General features: G+C 38.9%; 1 protein-coding gene across 5 annotated transcripts in view; it reads left to right on the top strand.

Moving 5' to 3' along the window:
• Nucleotides 1-19,181, top strand: part of TNIK (TRAF2 and NCK interacting kinase) — a 400,363-nt gene that overhangs the window by 242,726 nt on the left and 138,456 nt on the right. For all 5 annotated transcript variants that reach the window (XM_054700355.1, XM_054700354.1, XM_054700353.1 and 2 more), the window contains one exon: nucleotides 6,915-7,040. In XM_054700355.1, the coding sequence (XP_054556330.1) occupies nucleotides 6,915-7,040 (126 nt within the window). The remainder of the gene's footprint in view (nucleotides 1-6,914; nucleotides 7,041-19,181) is intronic.

The following is a 19,181-nucleotide window of genomic DNA, read 5'->3' as shown; positions in this document are numbered from 1 at the left end:
TCAGTCAGTCTGGCTGTTCTGTTCCCCACTCTGTCTCTGGTGAATCCTCTCACCCCCTGCACCTCTGGCCTGTACCCCCTTTCTTATATGCATATATAAATAAATCTTTTTTAAAAATTAGCATTTAGATTCACTAATTTTTAAGAGTATTTTTAACACCATGATTTGTATCTAATAATGCCTTTCATTTGTGAAAGCATTTGACCAAAGCTATAATTCTCTTATCCCTCTAGTGGAATTGAGATGCACATAGATACGGAAATTGACACACAGGCGAGGAATTTGGGGTGCCTGGAATTTTTGGACAGATTGTTCAGATTCAGGTATTATCTAAATTCCTCTAAGGCACACCTCTTATAAGAAAGAGCAGGTTAGCCTAGTGGTAAAGAATGCAGATTATCAGGCTCAAACTCATCTAGGTCTGTCCTAGTTTTGATGCAGTGACTCTCTTCCCTGGATGAATTCCTTCATTCTCGCTTATTTCACAGTATAAATGTGGATAATATCACTTCTCTCATAAAGTTAATATGAGAAGTAAATATAGTTATTTATAAAGCATTTGAGAACAATATGCAGAACATGTTGTTCAGTGGGTATTGTTCTTATTTAGGTGTCTCTGGCAGACATTTTTCACTTTTCTCTGCATGGCACCAACAACTTCCATAGGAGAAAACATGCCATGGTGTCTCCAGACACAGGACCTTGGCAATCACTGTTTCTATGCCAGGAAAGCAGTTCCCTCCTCCATCACACCACATCACACTTTTTCTGTCTTCCCAACAGGTAACTCTCACGTGACCCTTTGAATTCAGCTCAAACTTGGGGTTCACAAGGCTGTCTTCTCAATTGTTCCCAATTAAATCAGCTATCCACCCTCTCCTGTTGATAATTTTGCACTCATCTGTCTCATTCTTTGATTTCCATCTGTGTTCCCCACTAAAATATAGTAAGATACTTTGTGGCAGAGATTGTATCTGTTAGCCTCACATTGTATTGCATTGTTATTTATAGCATTTAGCAATGAGCCTGTGATGTTGTATGCACTTAAATTATTTGTTGAATGAATTCATTTGGTTCAGGGTTGATATATACAGCAAATCCCCGGGCTGTCTGCAGGATGTTTTGGCAGAGTCCTGAGTTCCATCAGTGCTGCAATGAAGAGATGCAGGTGTAGAAGAGAGAATCACTTTGAGTCTGTTTCTTCAGATCTCTAAAAATACAGATTATAAGTGCATAACCCCTCTTTAAGATTATTTTTGCAGGGCCTCCCCTGGTGGCGCAGCGGTTGAGCCCTGGGCTGCGAGGCTGCCCGCAGCCTCTGCAGCGCTGGTTCGTTCCCTGGCCACCTGCGAGGGTCCCACAAAAAAAAAAAAAATAGAATTTAAAAAAAGATTATTTTTGCAGACACCCCCCCCCCGTGTCCTTCACTATCATGGAAGTTTTAATATACTATAACACCTAATAGTTGTCATTAAAAATAAAAGCAAACCTTAAGCTGTCTGTCATATACCAACTTTGAACACACTGGAAAAAACCAACCTCTCAGTTGGTTTTGCTAGGCTATTCCATTCATATGCAGGATGTCATTTAGTGTGAAGTTTCCACTGAAATTCAATGCATGCTCTTTAAAAATAGCTGTTACCTTTGGCAAATACTCATTCTAGTAAATATAGGTATTCTCCATCCACTGGAATCAAAACCAAAATGGAACATTATTCAGATATTGGAGCTGATAATCTAAAATTTTAATCTAATTTTCTATTCATTAAAATAGACTGTTGAGGTCTAGATTTATAATCCCACCCCTCAGTGGTGGCCTGTGGCATCTCCTTTTGTAAACCCATCTTCCCTCTTGTGCTGCTAACACATTTCCCCCTCACATTAATGCCCCTCCTTTGGCTTCACTCGTCTATGGTTGATCTTTTCTACTTTTTTGTGGCCTGACTTTGTCATCAATTTGTTGACTTTCATTAATGACCTGAAGCTCACCTTTATTGCCCTTGATTAACTCTACCAGTAACAATTATAAGTTAAACTTATCAAAATAAATATTTACTGATTAAAAAATCTGATTTCTGTTCATGTATTTTGAATAAAATTCTTACTAGAAGAAGGGATTTCATGAGTATAAATTTTTTTAAGTTTTTAAAAGTCATATCTTAGAAAATATCAACAATCCCTTCAAATTCTAATAGTCTAAGATCCTTTATAGCCTATAATTCTTTCACAACAAATTCAATTTTTTGTCACATTTAGTCAACAATGAGGATGAGAATGATAGATAAGATCACAGAAGCACTTGTTTAATTCCCCCAAAGTGCTATTGATTGCAGCACAGGTGAGCAGGAGCACAGGTAATGGCAGCCTGTGTCCGTACATCATCAAGTAGTAACTACTCTGATTCTGTAGCCCTCATCCTTCTTTCTAGAGGCTGAGGTGGGCAGTCCCTTGCATTATTATAGAAATTACAGCTACCGCCCCTGTTCTGCAGAGTGAGGGTTAAATGTTGGCTAGATGTTTTGTTACAGCGTGTGCTAATATTGTCTTACTATTTTCACCTTTAAGTCCGAGCATATTGTAGGTGCTTAAAGTGTGTTCCTCTGTATAATAAATATACAACTGTATATTTAAATCATTCAAAATCAAATATTACTGTTGTATGCTAGTAAACACACTTGACTGGGGGACCAAAGTAGCTTTCTCTTCAGCTCTGGCTTAAGATGCTCCAAAACTCTGCTTCTATCATCAGTAGCTTTGTGTTTCACCACCATGGGTCATTCCTCTTCTTCTGTGTAGGAGTTTTCAGTATGAAGTTAGAAGTATTGACTTTGAAGTGAGACACATCTGACTTTGTATCTTAGTCCTAACATTTAAAATATGAACAAGTTGCGAAGTAAGCCTCTCTGAAACATATTTCCCTCATTGTAAATCAGAATTATTGAAAACAGCTGCTTTATATAGCTGTTTTGAAAATCAAATAAGATAATGCACACATTGCCTTGGGTACACAGTGAACAGTGCATAAGGTTGGCTTTTGCTGTATTTTATGATAATATAATCATGATTATCATATTGCTACTAGAAGTAGCCAGTGGTGAAAAAGCACCTCTTGGAGTCATTTATTTCCTTGTATTTGAAAGCCACCATCCTAAACCTGGATCCACATACTCCAGGAGCCAGTTTTGAGTTGTCATAAGAAAGGATTCTCCACCAGCAATAAGAGAAGGACTCAGCAAAGCCCACTACTTTCTAAGCTTCTGTTTTTTCCTATTTGCCAGTGTCCCATTGGCTTAAAGCAAGTGACATGGTCAAGTCCAAAGACAAGGACGGAAGTGGACGCTGCCTCTTCTTGAGGGAGGCTGTCTTCAGAGAGCCATTGTTCCCCAGCAGTTCACCGCAAATACTGAGTAACAAATAGGTGGTTTCCATGATCTCAAGGAAAAAAAATATAATCTTTATATCAGTAATAAAACTGTGCTTAAGTAAGCACTGAATCATTTCTGAACCCTGGGAGATGACTTAGATAAGTATTCTTACTTACATTTACAGGTGAAAATAACTGACATTTAGAAGAGTTTGTCTGAGGTTACATATGAATCAGCTTGGATTAGGCTATGAAGTCTTCTGACTGAAGTAATGGTCCTTCCAAGAGTACTGGACTTGGCTTATTAAAATTACTTCCCTTTTAAATTTGGGACAATTTGTTACCATTTCTCTGCTTTCCTCATTGCATTAGTTTCTCAGTGAGGTTGATCTGTATGCTTAATTCTTAAGACATAAGAAGCATATATTTACAGAACAGGAATCATCCTACTTTTATAACATTATGTTCTTTTACAGGCCTCTTTTTTTTTTTTTTTTTTTTTATCTTTGTCTTTTTGAAGACAATGTAGCACATCTCCTTCAGTGAGCTGTATTGTGAGAGTGTCGACTTTGTGGAATAGTTAAATGAGTCCATGTGCTCACTAGTAAGTGCTTCCCTTTGAAATTCACTGAATAACTTACTGCCATCCTTGCCCCAGACTAGAAATCTGAATCAACAGTAGCCCTGAAGGCCTGATAAATTACATGCTCACTTACAAGGTCATATGAGATCAAGATCAAGATTTTATATTAAAGCTACATCACCATGACCCACAGTAGTTCCATGATTGTGTTTGGAAACAGTGCAATTTAAACCTAAAATTCAAGTTACTGACATCCCTGCCCTCCTTCCCATGTTATTTATTTATTCTTTGTTGAAAAGACTAATACTGGTTTTTATTTTGTATTATACTTCATAACTTTCACATCCTTCATTTAATTATCACAAAAATGGTGACATGTGATACTGTTAATTTCTGTACCTCTATATAGATTGAAACACTTAGGCTTCAAAAAGTGGGTTACTTTTCTGAGATTACACAGTGAGAAGGGGGTGGAGCGAAACTCAATATGCACCCCACTTGTCTGCCTTCAGCTTTCTGATTGAGTGCATATGCTTTGTTAAGTTGCCTCAGTTTACCTTTGCAAAGTGTTGGAGAATATACTGATTTCATTTGCATCTCCAATACTATTTATTTTAGATTTAATTATATACTGAATTACACTGTTATTTATCTGTTTCATAAGTTCTTATTTTCTTAATGATATGGTAAGCTTTATAAGATATTTTTTCCCTTTCTAATACTCCCATCTCACCCACCATCCTGTTGAAAGACTAGGAGGCAGGCTGCAAGCTTACAAGCGCAGCTTCTCACAGAGGTTCAGAACGAGCTGACTGTGAGGCTCATAAAGGACTGGTGTCTTACTGCCTTTTGTAGTTGTCTTTGTAATCGAAGCAGCATCAGTGCCAGACAGCCCAAGGAAGCCCTCAGGTTTGTGTTTTCCCCTCCTTGTAGGCTTCCTAAAGCACATCCATTCACAGCCTACATTCAGCCACGATTATTTGGTCCCACATGGTGAGTTTAAAAATATCTAATATGCATGATAATAAGACATTTGAGGAATATCATACTCCAGGAGCCCTTCAACAAGTTGAAGGTCATTCTCTCCTTAGACCTGCAGTGAGGATGCAGGCACTTTAGGAGAGCTGCAGGGAGGGAGTCATCGGTCAGCAGTATGCCAGCCCCTCCCTCAGCTGCCATCCTCACCCCTCCCTCTTCTACTCCCCTCCTTACTGTTAGGGCCACATGCCTCTCCTTAGCTCAGCATTCCAGTTGTACCTTCTATTTTGAGATTACCTAGTCCTGACATAGTTAAGCCATATGATAAATAACATGAGTATCTCCTAGGTCTGCAAGCTTGCACTGTTTTTTACTGAAACTTATTTTTGTGAGATCAGGAAATATCGGCCATTTACTATTCTCATCGTGTTAGCATCACTGTGGGCACTGTGGGCAGTTGGAGCCTTGGAGGTTTTCATTCTTTTATTCACACTCATTCACAGGCACTTTGCTTGGTGCTAGGAATGTTATAGAGAACCACAGCAGGCAGGGTCCCTGTGTTCAAAGTTGTTATGGACTAGTAGGAAGGGGAGATAGCTATTACATTATGAGACAGATTAAGGTAGATTCTAATTCTGAGGGTGCTTCAAAGGAAAAGATGTGAAGCCCCAGCATGCTAGGCACAAGTCGGTCAAATCAGAGAGATTTACTGGGGAAAGGATCCTGGAAGTAAGCTCTGAAGGCAGAGGAGTGCTTACAATCTGTGGAGAAAAGAGTCAAGAAAAAGGGCAGTTATGACAGAGTGTAGCCCACACCTCCATTCCAGCACCAGCAAATAAGGCGCCTGGAGAAAGAAGGTAGGATATCACGGGGAGTTAACATGGCCTGAGAGAATTAGGAAAGACATCCTTGAGCATGTCTATTAAACTCAGTCAGGAATGATGAGTAGAAACTATGTGAAGAGGAAAAGAAAAGAAGAAACTATATGGGAGACTACAGAAGCGCCCAGCAATGTAGACACACCAGTGGGATGCCGAGCAGCTGAGACAGGGTGCGGACTTCCCTTGAGTGAGTTGGGTGATGGTACTGTAACATCTTACATTTAGAGATTTGGGGGCTGCCTCCACACTTCAAATAATTATCTTGGGAGTGGAGAATTTTTCCATCAATGTCAAAAATAAAATACCATTTTGCACTTTGATGGATGAGTACATAGCAAAATAAAATTATGTGGGAACATAAGCATTCTATGTCAGGGATGTTAGGGACACTTAAAATGGTTCAGTTTGGTGGCTGCCACATTGAAAATCAGAATGACTGAAGTTTGACTAAGAGGAAACTTCCTCTTTTGGAGAGTTATGTCTTTGCACATCTGTGGTACTTCCACATTTCCCCTTTTCTTTTCATGCTTAGTTTCCAGAAGGTGAGATGGTACTCCTGCTTTGTGAACTTCCTCAGATCTAGGGAACTTACAGTTGCTCCATTTTCCCATCTGACTTTCATCATCTTCAGTCAGGTACTTCAATAAAAGTAGACTTCAAAGAAAATGAACGGAAAAAATTTTCAATCTAAGAACCTGTTATTTTTTTTCCTTGTTACTTTCCTCAATCTTTTCTGTACCAGATGTGACCATTTATAGGTACTCAGTGGGCATAGTTCCAAGATCTAGGGTTAATTTTATCTCAATAACCTGCCACCTGATCATTCCCAGGTGAAGGAATGAGGTTTTGCTGTTTTTCCTGCAGGATGTATGTGCTACCTGTTTGGTGTGCAAACAGAAGACCCCCCACCTTGGAGTGCTGTTGTGTTGCCTTGTAAATTTTTTCTTTGTTCTCAAGAAGGAAAGTCAAGTTAAATAATAACCATACTTGTTTATCTCCATAGAATAAAAAAACTTAAGAACTTATTGCATAGTTGATATAGATAGCGGTAAAAGCAGAATTCTACTAAACATGAATTTACAAGACAATATTTATTGTTCTACTACAGGATGAAGAGGAAGAAATCAAACAAGAAATTAATATGTTGAAGAAATATTCTCATCACAGGAATATTGCTACATACTACGGTGCTTTTATCAAAAAGAACCCACCAGGCATGGATGACCAACTTTGGGTATGTAGTGTTGTCCAAATTTGTCTTTATTACTTGAAGAGCAAATGTCCCATATGTCTATCCTCATGTCTACATTTAATTAGACTCTTGGTTTCCATAGCATTATGCTTTCAGTCTTTTCCCCATTTCCTTGAATACCTCTCTAACTTTTCAGCATCTCTGTCTTCTCTCTCGTAATGTGACCCATCCTTAAAGCTAGTTGGTTAAGTTCTCTGGTTTTCTTTTTTTCCCCCATTTCATTTCAGATATCATACTATTCATTTTTTATGGATTATATCATTTATTCTAACTCTCTCAAGTAGATATTATTATCCTCATTTTTTGAATGCTGAAACTAGGGTTTACAGAGAGGATAAATAAGCTAAGTAAGGTCTCTATAGCTAAAAATGATGGAGCTAGGATCCAACCAACCCATACACAAGAGTCTTTCTCCTTATCTAGCGCTACTGTGCGGATGATTGAAATTTAAATTCCAATGCTGTGAGTAAAAAACACCCAGGACTGTGTCTAATATGCATAGGTACTTTCAAATGTTGCTTTCCTTTTCTGCTTCCCTCATCCACTCACTTATGTGTCAAATCCTATAACTTTGACAGCTCTGGTCGACTGTCTCATTAATACAAAATTCAATGTGTCTGATGCTAAGACCACTACTCTTGCCCCTATCCTGTCTAGCTCAAATTATTCTTATTCCCACCTTCCTGGTTTCTGTCACTTGAACTTGTATTCACATAATCTTTCAGACAGTTTTATAATGATGTCTTGGTTTAACCTTCGATGGCCATATTATAATCATCTTACTCTTATAAGGCCATTCTCTCTCTCTCTCTCTCTCTCTCTCTCTCTCTCTCTCTCTCTCTCTTTCTCCCCCCTCCTCTCATTTACCCACCTCTCTCCCACTCTTCCCCATCTCTCTTATCCTTCCTCTCTCTCTTTCTCTCTTTGTATACCCCACATGTTGCTATTATATTTCCTGGCTCTAAAAATACGCTTTTAACCACTTAATCATCTTGTTCATTTGCCAGATGTCTTAATATGTGTCTAACACACAAAATTTACTGAGATACCTAGAGTTTTCTGGATGCCAAATTGTGTACTAAAGTATAGTGATGCAGTGACTGCTATTTCATGGATAATTTTTCAAAGAACACAGTCTTGGCTATAAGTTACTCTTTTAATGTGTAAACCATTTATATTTCAGCTTAGAAGACAAAGTATGTACAGCAAATACAATTGGTGGCCAAAAAGTTATAATATTAGTTCACAAAAATAAGATTTTTCTGCCAATGGATGTTCATTGCCACTGTATTTAAAATGAAATGTGTAATTGGGAATGTTTTCCCCTATAAGACCCACTCTAAATTTAAAATAAAAAATGTACTGTGGCATAAATACACTTTGTATGATTATATTGATTTTATATATTTCATGTAATTTCTAAGTTACGATAAGTTTTTAATTGTGGTCTCTTAAATGTATAGTACAATAAAAATTAAAAATGTAAAAGTATAGGGAAAAATAAATATGACATTAAATGTAGTCACTATATGAGAGATATATGGTAGCAAAGACATTAAAAATGAATCATGACAGACTTGATTATACCAATATTTAAAAGTTTCTTCTTCCAAAAAAACCCACAATAAAATTAAAATGCAGATAACTGATTAGGGAAAATATTTGATCATATATATGGGCAAAGAATTAAGTAGCCTTTAGATGTGAATAGTTTTTATAAATCAATAAAAAACGAAATTACTAATGGAAAGATTGAGGACAGGATAACAAAGTAAGTTAACAAAGTAAGAAATATCAATAAAGATAATGTTAAAACATAATCTTACTAACATTATAAATGCAGAAGAAAGCAAGAATTAGATACCATTCTTACCTAGCGTGTTGGCAAAGTTTATTTTAAATGATAGCACTTACAATGGCCACTCCATGCTTGTGGAAATAAAGTTGATACAAATTTTACTCAAGGGCAATTGGAATATACACAGGTAAACACACACACACACACACACACACATCTATCTCCCAAAGAAAGTGCTTACTTTTAACCCAGCGTTTGCACATGCAGAAATTATACTAAATAAATCCTTGAGTAAGTCCCTATAGATGCATATAGAAGTTAACCAACAGGGAATCTCTTAAGTGAATCCATAAATGAACATTTTTCAGCCAGTTAAAATGTTGAAGATCTACATTTACAAAGTGATGTCTTAACAACTATGGTGGGGCTTTCTTGAAGTTCTCTGAAGTCAGGGATTTGTCTTTTGCATCTCAGTATTCCTCAGCACTGGGAAAGTGCTAGGCACATAATACTGACAAAATAGTTTTGTGAGTGGAAATGATATTAGATACACATTTAGATGTAATCATTATTATTATTATTATTATTATTATTATTATTATTATTATTTTACTGTTACTATCATTGGTTCATCTGATTGTTACAGAAACTTGTGAAACTCCAGTTTCCTGCGGCCTGCAGATTCAATAGCCTGTAATGGGATAGCAAACGTGGAACTGTCTCTGTCTTCCCATAGAACAAACTTCTAGCATTTTGGCAATGACCCCCGTAATGCCATCAACAACAACAGATGGAAAATGGAGAATGAGAGCTATTTTAAGACTGTGTGTAGAAAGGTTTTTTGTCTGATCAGGGCTATAGTTTCAAATTAAAAGAAAGCATTAATATAGCTTTGGAGCCAATTCCCAGCTTATCACCTGAAGCTGTATAAGTATTTCTAGATAAGCCATACCTAACTATTAATATCACTCCTTTGTTGAGATGGGCCAGATAGGAAAGTTGGTTTTCTTGCTAGATTGAGCCATTAATTAAAGTTGGGGTATTTACATATAAGTCATTGGTTGATGGAAGGAGAGGAGTAGTCAAACTTGGTTCGACTCATTTTCACCTTTTTTCCTCATGCTGAGATTTTTTTTTAACCTGGAAAGAAAATTAGTTGTCATATGTTTTTCTGGATCCCAGTGAAGTTCATTGATTTCCCCAGGGTCTCCAAGGTCATTAATGTAAGACATTGATGATGGAGTACCTAATTTAGGCATTTACAGAATGCACTATGTGACTGTTTTAACTAGGCCTGAAGTTCCATGAAAGGCACTGGAAGCTTTTCTTCAAATGAGCAAAATCTCACTGTTCAGAAGGGCGATCCATTTCAGATCAGCACCGAGAGAAAGCAACAAGACTTTATGCTTCTGCATGGCATCTACAGGAGGTTTTTATATGCTGGAAACTAGCCCCTGCTCCTCAGGTCTCAGCCTGGCCAGTTGCTTTTCCTCTGGAAGGGGCTCTGGTTGCTGGGAATCAAGGGCCTGAGTGTTTGTGTTCATTTATTCACTTACCATTCCTCACATATACATCAGGCTTTGCTATATACAAGACATTCTTCTGGAAACTTAGGATATAGCAGTAAATAAAACTGGCAAAAGCCCTTACTTTCTATGCAGCTTACATTCTTACCAGACTGTAAACAATAAACTTAAAAAATAAGAAAACACTAGTGAATGTCGGAAGCTGGTCAGTGCTGGAAGAGCAGGGCAAAATTAATGGGGATGCAGATATAAGGGCTGCAGTGTTTGGTGGCCAAAGGAAACCCATAATCCTGGAATATCAATGAGGCCCTTTTGACCGGAAGACGTGGGAGATGAGGCCTGGGGCCAGATCATGCAGGACCTTACAGGCCATTGGAAGGAAGGAAATGTTTACTCTGAGTGAGGTGGGAGTTTGGGGGCCACTGAAGGATTTTGCAGGTGGTGGAGGGTGTGCTGACCCACCTAGCAAAGGGCCCGTGTGGTGAGTGGATTGAGACTAGACCGATAGGCCCAGAATACAAGCAGGGAGATGAATTAGGGGACTCTTTCAGCAAACTAATCCCCTTCCTGAAGTTGGCAAAGAGATGTTTTCCCATCTGTAATTAAAAGTAGGTGGTGAGGGCCTCCCTGGTGGCGCAAGGGGTTAAGCACCGCTCTATGAAGCAACCCACAGCCTCTGCAGAACAAGTTCGATCCCCAGCCGGCCAGGGAGCACCCCACATGGCGAAGCAGACCTCTCCCATCTCGCCCGCTGCTCCCCTCAGCAGTGTATTTCAGTCATTCTGCTTGTTCTGTTCCCCACTCTCTCTGTCTCTGGTGAATCCTCTCTCCTCCCTGCACCTCTGGCCTATACCCCAGTTCTTGTATGCATAGATAAATCTTTTTTTTTAAAAAAAAAAGTAGGTGGTGAAATGTGGCAGTGACAAGCTCCAGGTTCTGCTTGGAACACAGAGGCCAAACATCTGCCAGATCTGTGCCTGCAAGGGGGCTCCTCTGGACCACCCACTCTGCCATCGCCCCCAGCACTCCATCGCCAACCAACATCTCTGTCACTGGAGATAAAAATACAAAGCTATGAAATGCTGCATGAGGACAAATGCGTTCTTTTTCTAGTTGCACTTCTTTATTTGATGACAAACTAAGGAGAAACTTGAGAAATTTAGAGAAGACTGGAACCATAAAGAATTAGGAAATTAATACCGGATTTTAATACTGGGATAGTTATATCTATAACTTGTTTATAGAATGCAATAGTGCATATTTATTCCAAGACCTCCAACTTATTAAATTGGGCCACTCTGAGTTTATGATAATGGCAGATTGTACTTAGTGTCTGCTTACCACATGTCGTATCTTAAATTTGCTTATATTGTCATAGTGTTTCATTAGATCTTTACAGTCACTCCACAAATGACATATGATCATTATACCTACTTTACAGATGAGGAAATTAGGCGCAGAAAAGTTAAGAAATTTGCCCAAAGCCTCATAGCTGGTTTGTGATGAGGCCCGGAGCTAGCTGACCCCAGGCTGCCTGATGCTAAACTCCTCCCCCTGAGCCCTGCTCACGTACCTTTCCCTTAAGTTGTGAAATATGCTACTGTCAAAGGTTCCAGGCAGGAATGAAGTTTTCTGTTCAAATAAGTTTATTTTGACTTTTCCTTTTCTCTTCATTCCTCAGTTTCCCCAACTTTCAAAAAGGATGCAAAACCTATTAGCTGTTAATGAGACTGACAGGAAAGCTAAGAAATACATTTTGAAAAGTACCTTATAGTTTTTGAGAATGTTTTAGCAAATAATTGCAAAGGTCACAGGTAGTTGATTCTGGATTAATGGCATTCTGTTAGGATTCATTTATATTAAAATATTATTATGGATTTTCCAGAGACATAGCCTACAGCAACCAAGAGCAGCCTTTCTAACATTTATTTCCCTATATTCAGACCACAGCAAATTGTCCCCCAGGTTATTTCTTTGGCTGTGTTTGGAAGACAGAGGTTTGCACATATCCTACCAGCCAATCTATGTGCTGTTTCAGCTGTCTGATTGAATTGTAATCAGTGTGAATTCTATCAGTCTTGTAGAGATAAACTCTTGTTTAGTACAGCTCTTTGTGGAAATACAACTACTTTTGATAATGGCCAAGTAATTCTCCTTTATCAACTGTTCGGGGCCTGATCCGGATATCAAAAAAGAGAGCTCTTTCAATAAAGATTCCAATCTCTCGGAAACAAGACAGAGGCGAGCTCTGACATAGCCTTGCCATCTCATTTCACGCATCTCAGTGCTGAGAGGCCCTCAACTGTGTGCCCTTCCACATAGTATCAGGGAGATGTGCCCTCTATTAAACAGATGAAGTTCTCTAAAATTAGAAGTGCAGTCACATGCATTTTGTGGCATCTTTTGTTACCATCACAATGATCACTGGGCTTGAATGTCTTATTCAAAGAAGTAAATTTTGCATTAGCTTCTGAATGATCACATAAGATTGCAGATCTTTGTACTGTAATAACTCAATAAACCATTCATGAACTTGCAACATTGTTCATTTACAGAGCTGAGAGGTAAGAAATTATTCTCTATGCATTTTAGGAACAAACATTCCAACAGTTGGATGAAACAGTGGTCTAGAATCAAGAGACCTGGATTCTAGTCTCACTGGAGGCAGTATCTCTAGCATTTGTTTTAATCCTTACAAAAATAGTAACTGTGACTAGGTTCTGAGCTTCACATTGGCAGCCTGGAGGCTAAATGCTGTCTGGGTAAATGTGTTTAGTTTGGTTCACATAAGGTGGTGGTGTTTTAATTATGCCAACATTAGAAAAAAGGAGCAGTTTCACACAGAAGTCTGGATTACTTGAAAAGTTTTGAAAACTTAGATGATCTGGAAATATTGGGCCTGAAATCCCAAATAGCAGAAATATGTGATAGCAGCACACCAGCTGTTTTAAAGGGCATGTGCCCACTCCAGTTTGCACAGAGGCCCCATCTCTCCCTATTGTCTTCCATGCAAACTCAGCATTATGCAGTTACATTACTTGCCCCAACCACTGTTAAGATCAACTGGGAATGAGCTATCAAGCTGAATTAAGACATGACCTCATTCAGCTACCAGTGAGAGATGCTTTCTAGAATCTGCATTGAGGTTGGCCATAGTCTGTAAACCTCAGTCTGTGATAGTTTGGATTTACACTGCTGTGGCTTCATGTCTTGGGAAAACCATGGCTACTCACACTGTTGATTGTTTTAATATTTAAATGCAAAGCATCGCAGATAGCACCATTAAAAAATTAACCAACTAAGTCTTTTGAACGGTTAATTAAAATTTTTTTCTCAGTTCTTTGTATCAGAAATGAGGCTTTTTGGGAATTATTTTAATTGGTGCTTCGCACTTTTGTAACTAAAGCAGCCTCTTCCAGTAGTCACTTGTCTTGAGAATGACTGAATCTTCTTTGTAGGGAGAACATTTTAAAAGCCTGACTTTGTGAATGCAGGTTTCCCTGAAGTAATAAAGTGAACAGTCTCCTAATCTAGCTGCATGACCTTTAGAAACAGAATGTAAGTTGCTTGGATACAAACAGAGCCACAGCTATACCGAATTGAATACTTTGCAACTGGGCTTGAGTTCAGCTTTAATAGAGCCATATTTATAAATCAATGGGTGATTCTGTGACAAGAATGTGAAAATGATTTCTTCTTTCATCCGAATGAATTTTGTTTTAACTGTGCTTAAATTGCTTTTCATCTTAACAAAAGGAAGATTTTATGTATGCCCAACCTTTTTCTGCTAGTTGTTGATACAAATCTCTGGTTCCATTTCTAGATTAATTTGAGCCAAAGTCTATGTATCTATTTATGTTAAAATTGTAACTCCAATTAGGATGCTGCACCCAATTCCAATGGGCTGGTTTTTTCCCCCAAAACCCAAATAAACCAAGCAATTCTGCTTACACCAGCTCAATGTCCTACATTTCAACTCTACCCTGACGCCATTTACCTGGAGAGAGCATCAGATTTCACAAGTTGGGGCCTCAGCCCCACCAGACTGCCCTCTGAAGCAGATGCCTTTCTGACCCTCCACCTATACATTGGTGTTTCCCACAACCCACTCCTTGGGTTCTATTAATTTGCTCAATCTGCTCACAGAACTCAAAAACATTTTACTTACTAGGTTACCTATTTTTCACAAAGGCTATAACTCAGAAACAACTAGTTGAAAGAGATGCTTAAGGCAATGCTCGGGGCAAGAGCTTGGAGTTTCCTTGCCCTCCACAGATGCCCCATTCTCCCTGAATTTCCACATGTTCACCAACCTCTGGCTCTCACATTTTGGGTTTTTATGGCAGCTTCATTACATAGTCAGTCATGATTGATTGGATCATTGGTTGGCGACTGAACTCAAATCTCCAGTCCCTCTGCCCTTCAGAAGTTAGAGATGGGACTGAAAGTTCCAACCTTCTAATCACTGGTGGCACCACAGGTCACCAGTCCCCATTCTTTGATGCTTTCCAAATGGCACTTCCTTAACAAAAGGCATCTTTCTGACTCTCTTGGGACATTCCAAAGTTGTCAGAAGTCTGTGTCAGGAAGGGAATTGAAGATCCTTCCTATATATTCTTCCTGCCATCAATCACAATATCACAATATTAGGCTTCTCAGAATCTTTGACTACCAAGTTGCTTAGTCATAAATCTCCTAAGGCCATTAATTACTTTCTTACATATAATCCGTCTATAAAGTTGCTCCACTCTTGCTGCTCTAGATTTATCTATTTGGGTATAACATGCTGAGAAGCAGAGCTGAACATTTCTTACAGCCTTGAGGTTATTTTCCATGCTTGGGTCAGTGGACAAAATAGAGATGTAATGATTTGTGCCAGACAGGAAAAATTCTCAGAAGACCTTGTAAACACACTGTAAAATTTGAGCACCAGATAGCAAATACAAGATGCAGCTAACATCTATCAGTCCTTGAATGCTACCACACTGACTCTGTGGTGACTGTCTCCTTAGACCTGGGGTTGTGTGAGCATTGCCAGTGGGCTGGCTTCTTGGTGCTAAAAGTATCAGTTGGCTCAGTATATTCAAATTGCCATTTGTCATTCTCAAATTATAAAGTCATTCTTTATCCACGTGTTTTATTGACAAATTTGGGGACACTTCACAGCCCTCACACAACTCATCGTTTTATCTTTGGAAAACTTAGAATGTGTAGTTTAAGTATTCTTTCCTATACTAAAAGTACAATTGAGAAGCCAAAGGAGCCCTCCCCCCGCCACACACACACACACACACACACACACACACACACACACACACAACTATTTGAAAATGAATGCAAAAGGTTGTTTAGGTTGCTTTTCAAAATTTGAAATTCCAAACCGTTTTACTTTACCTTTAATGTCAGTTTATTGAAATAATAAAGGTATCCATATGCATACCTACCATTTTTTATTCTTTGAAGCATATGTATTTTAGATTGTGAGACTTAAACTACTTTTGGCAAATAAAGCAGCCTTCTCTAGCAAAGTTACTGAATTTGGGTTTTGTTTACACCTTCATAGATCATACAGATGAGGTCTGTGGCTATTTCCAGTCATGCATGATAAAAATATCCTGTGTCTTGCTGTTTCTTCACTTTCAAGGTCAAAAGGCTGATCCTTTGCAGAGTTGTGAATTCTTGGAAGTTTATCTTTCCTATCTTTATTCTCAGGGTGCCTTTTAATTGCTTGGGGCCAGGCTCTTTCATTTTAGGCAGATATTTATCTACCTGATCCCCCCTCTTCTTCCTGCCTCACCCCCTCCTGTACTATAAAAGGGAAGGGATCTGTTAGTAGTCTCTCCTTTTGGGTGCCTGGTGACATTTGGGAGGGAGTTTCTGTCAAGGTAATCTGGGGTAATGCTTGCAGTTTTAAAATATCTTAAAGCTTTGTTTCTTGTTACATGAACTTAAAACCTATAAATTCGTGAATAAATACTGCAGGGACCCCAGAAATCATCCTAAGTTTTTAAGGTTGGTCGTGAGAAGAAGCCTTTTTAAATTATTTCAGAGGGGACTGGGGTTGGAAAGAGAAGATTAAGAATGACTGCAGCAGATGATTCCATTTATTTTTTTTTCAAAGAGGAGAAAATGTTTTTAATTATATTATATTTTTTTTACATCATTGTTTGTTTTTAAACAATATTTGCTTCCCCCCACCCTCTCAGGTGTAGTCCCCATAGAATTTCCTTCCCCAGTGCACCATCACCTCAGTCCCCTGTGCTCCTCCCTCCCTCCCTCTGTTCCCTCCCCTGCAGGATGTCTCTGATTTATAATTGTCTGTTTTTGCTTTGTTGTGTTTTGTATTGCTATTATTTTTTTACACTGATGTCTTATTTGGTTCCCCTGTATTCCTGCTATAAGTGAAACCATCCAATATTTTTCTTTTCAAAACCACATTGAGATACCACCTCACACCAGTAAGAATGGCACATATCAAAAAAACTAGCAACAACAAATGTTGGCGAGGATCTGGTGAAAAGGAACTCTCCTACATTGCTGGTTGGAGTGCAAACTGGTCCAGCCACTGTGGAAAGCTGCCTGGAGGTTCCTCAGTCTACTAAAAATGGAGCCACCATCCAACCCAGCAATTCCACTCCTAGGTATCTACCCAAGAGACACAAAAATATTGATTCAAAAGATGATTCCATTTAAAGCCCCCTCTCTAGTGAGGAGGTGCCTCGGGGCTGACTTAGATTTGCTTCTAAATCTCCTTTTGGGTTCACCTGAGGCCAAAGATGCTCTCCGTTGTCCTGGACAAAGGGGAAGTACAGAAGGGCATAATAAGCATGTGCTGAGAGAAAACATCTTGCTCTTAGACATATAACTGATAAAAATATGTGACAACCATGTAAATCGTAAAGTAAGTGAGAACTCTTTGTTTAAAAACAATTACCTTTTAATTTACACAGAAATAATTGCTCATAACTAAATAACCCAAACAGGCCTTTTCTGAATAATTGCAGTATGCAGCCCTGTATGTTAAGTATGTTGAGCTATTTTAAGTATCTCCTCAATGATACTGTCCCAGGCCCTGGCCTGGTCACCATTATGTCCGAGCACAGTTCTGCCCTCACCTTCCACTTCATCTGCCTTTTTTCTTCCCAAGTGAAAGACACATGGGCCTCCCTGGTGGCCTTAGGGTTTAAGTCTCAGCTGTTCCACAGCTAGGACCTGAGTTCGACTAGCAGCCAGGAAGCTAACCCACACAGCATACCAGACCTTTCCTGTCTTGCCCGCTGCTCCCTTCAGCAGTGTATTTCAGTCAGTCTGGCTGTTCTGCTCCCTGCTCTGTCTCTGGTGAATCCTCTCACCCTCTGCACTTCTGGCCTCTACCCCAGGTCTTCTACATAAAATAAATAAAATCTTAAATAAATAAATAAATAAATAAATAAATAAATAAAAGCTTTCCACTGTTTTCCAACCTTCCACGTGAAAAGATCCAATGCCCTGGAATGCCCCCCTGGAATGCCCTTCCTGCCATGTGACACAAGCTTGAAAAATACACCTATGTTCTTGGTATTTTTCATGAATCGAGTTTTTAGGAGCACATGTGCCCAATGATACTTGTAAAGTATCTTTTAGCCCTGTGTCTTCATCCAACTGAAGAGGTTTTTACAGAGCTATTGATGTTGTCTTCCAAGTTGGAAATTCTTCCTGTTGCTCTTTTATAAATACAAACAGATGAAAGAATGGAAAGGGATAAATAGAGATTGAGATTTTTAGGTTCTAGGAGCTTTGCATTCATAGACACAGTTAATATTCACATTAGACCAGTGAGGCTGATGCTTTCATTTTGTACTTTGTAGTGATGCTGATAGGATGCTGAGCCCAGGGTGGTTAGAAAACACCAACATCGCAAAGCTAGTGCTGGGATCCATGCTTTCAACTCTGTTCTGGTTACTGAATGAGTATATATGCTTTGGATTAGGCTGCAGACCATCACTGAGCTTCAGTTCCAAATAAAGAAAGGGGAATTGAGGGAAAGGAGAATTCATGAACTAACAGTTGCATAATCACTTAGCCTAGTGCCTGGCACATAGTAAATTCTCAGTAAATGTTAAGTTTCTGTTGCCCTCATGGAAGATCTTTGTGATCTTTCTTTTTGGAAGAATATTAATGATCCATTATTTCTTGCCTGTGAAATGTGATGTTATTGACTTATTGCTGCTGGGTTTGGCATGTTGAGCCCCGTTTCTGTTTATTAAAGTGATGGGGTTACTTGTGGTGAGGGAGGGTCCCTGCTGTGCAGTGGCAGTAATTATCAGTGTTGCTGTGTGGCTACAGGAACTGATTGCTAGCAAATGCTGGTTTCTTTCTTTTTCCTTTTTTTAAAAAAAATCCCATTACATAATTTAACAGTCATTTTGTTCCATAGTGAGATGAAAAGAATTTAGCAGTCTTCAGCTGGAGCTGAATGGAGAAGCAAATTATAGAAATCACTGACATTAGTGCCTGGCTAGAGCAGGATTGTTTCCTATTGAATATTTGAAATTATTTTTTCCAATCTAATTTTAAAAGACTGGAGTCACTGGGCTTCCTCTGCTTTCCTTGGGAACTGTAATTGTATGGCCTAATGGGGCTCAGTGGTGGGACATGTCCTCCAGCTGATTCTGGATTTGGAAAAGAGGCACAAAGATGTTTTGCTCACTTTGGAAAATATTTTCTTTGTAGTCAAAGATGTTGCTTCAGTCTGTTTTGCTGTCATTGAACCATGGTTGCTCTATGCTGGCATTTTCTTTAGCGTTGTATTATGGAGGG

The sequence above is a fragment of the Talpa occidentalis genome, unplaced genomic scaffold (assembly GCF_014898055.3).
Source record: "Talpa occidentalis isolate TD23 unplaced genomic scaffold, MPIMG_talOcc4v2.1 talOcc4.4, whole genome shotgun sequence".
NCBI lineage: Eukaryota > Metazoa > Chordata > Mammalia > Eulipotyphla > Talpidae > Talpa > Talpa occidentalis.
Note: the sequence above shows the minus strand (reverse complement) of the source record. Positions and strands in the feature narration are given on the sequence as shown.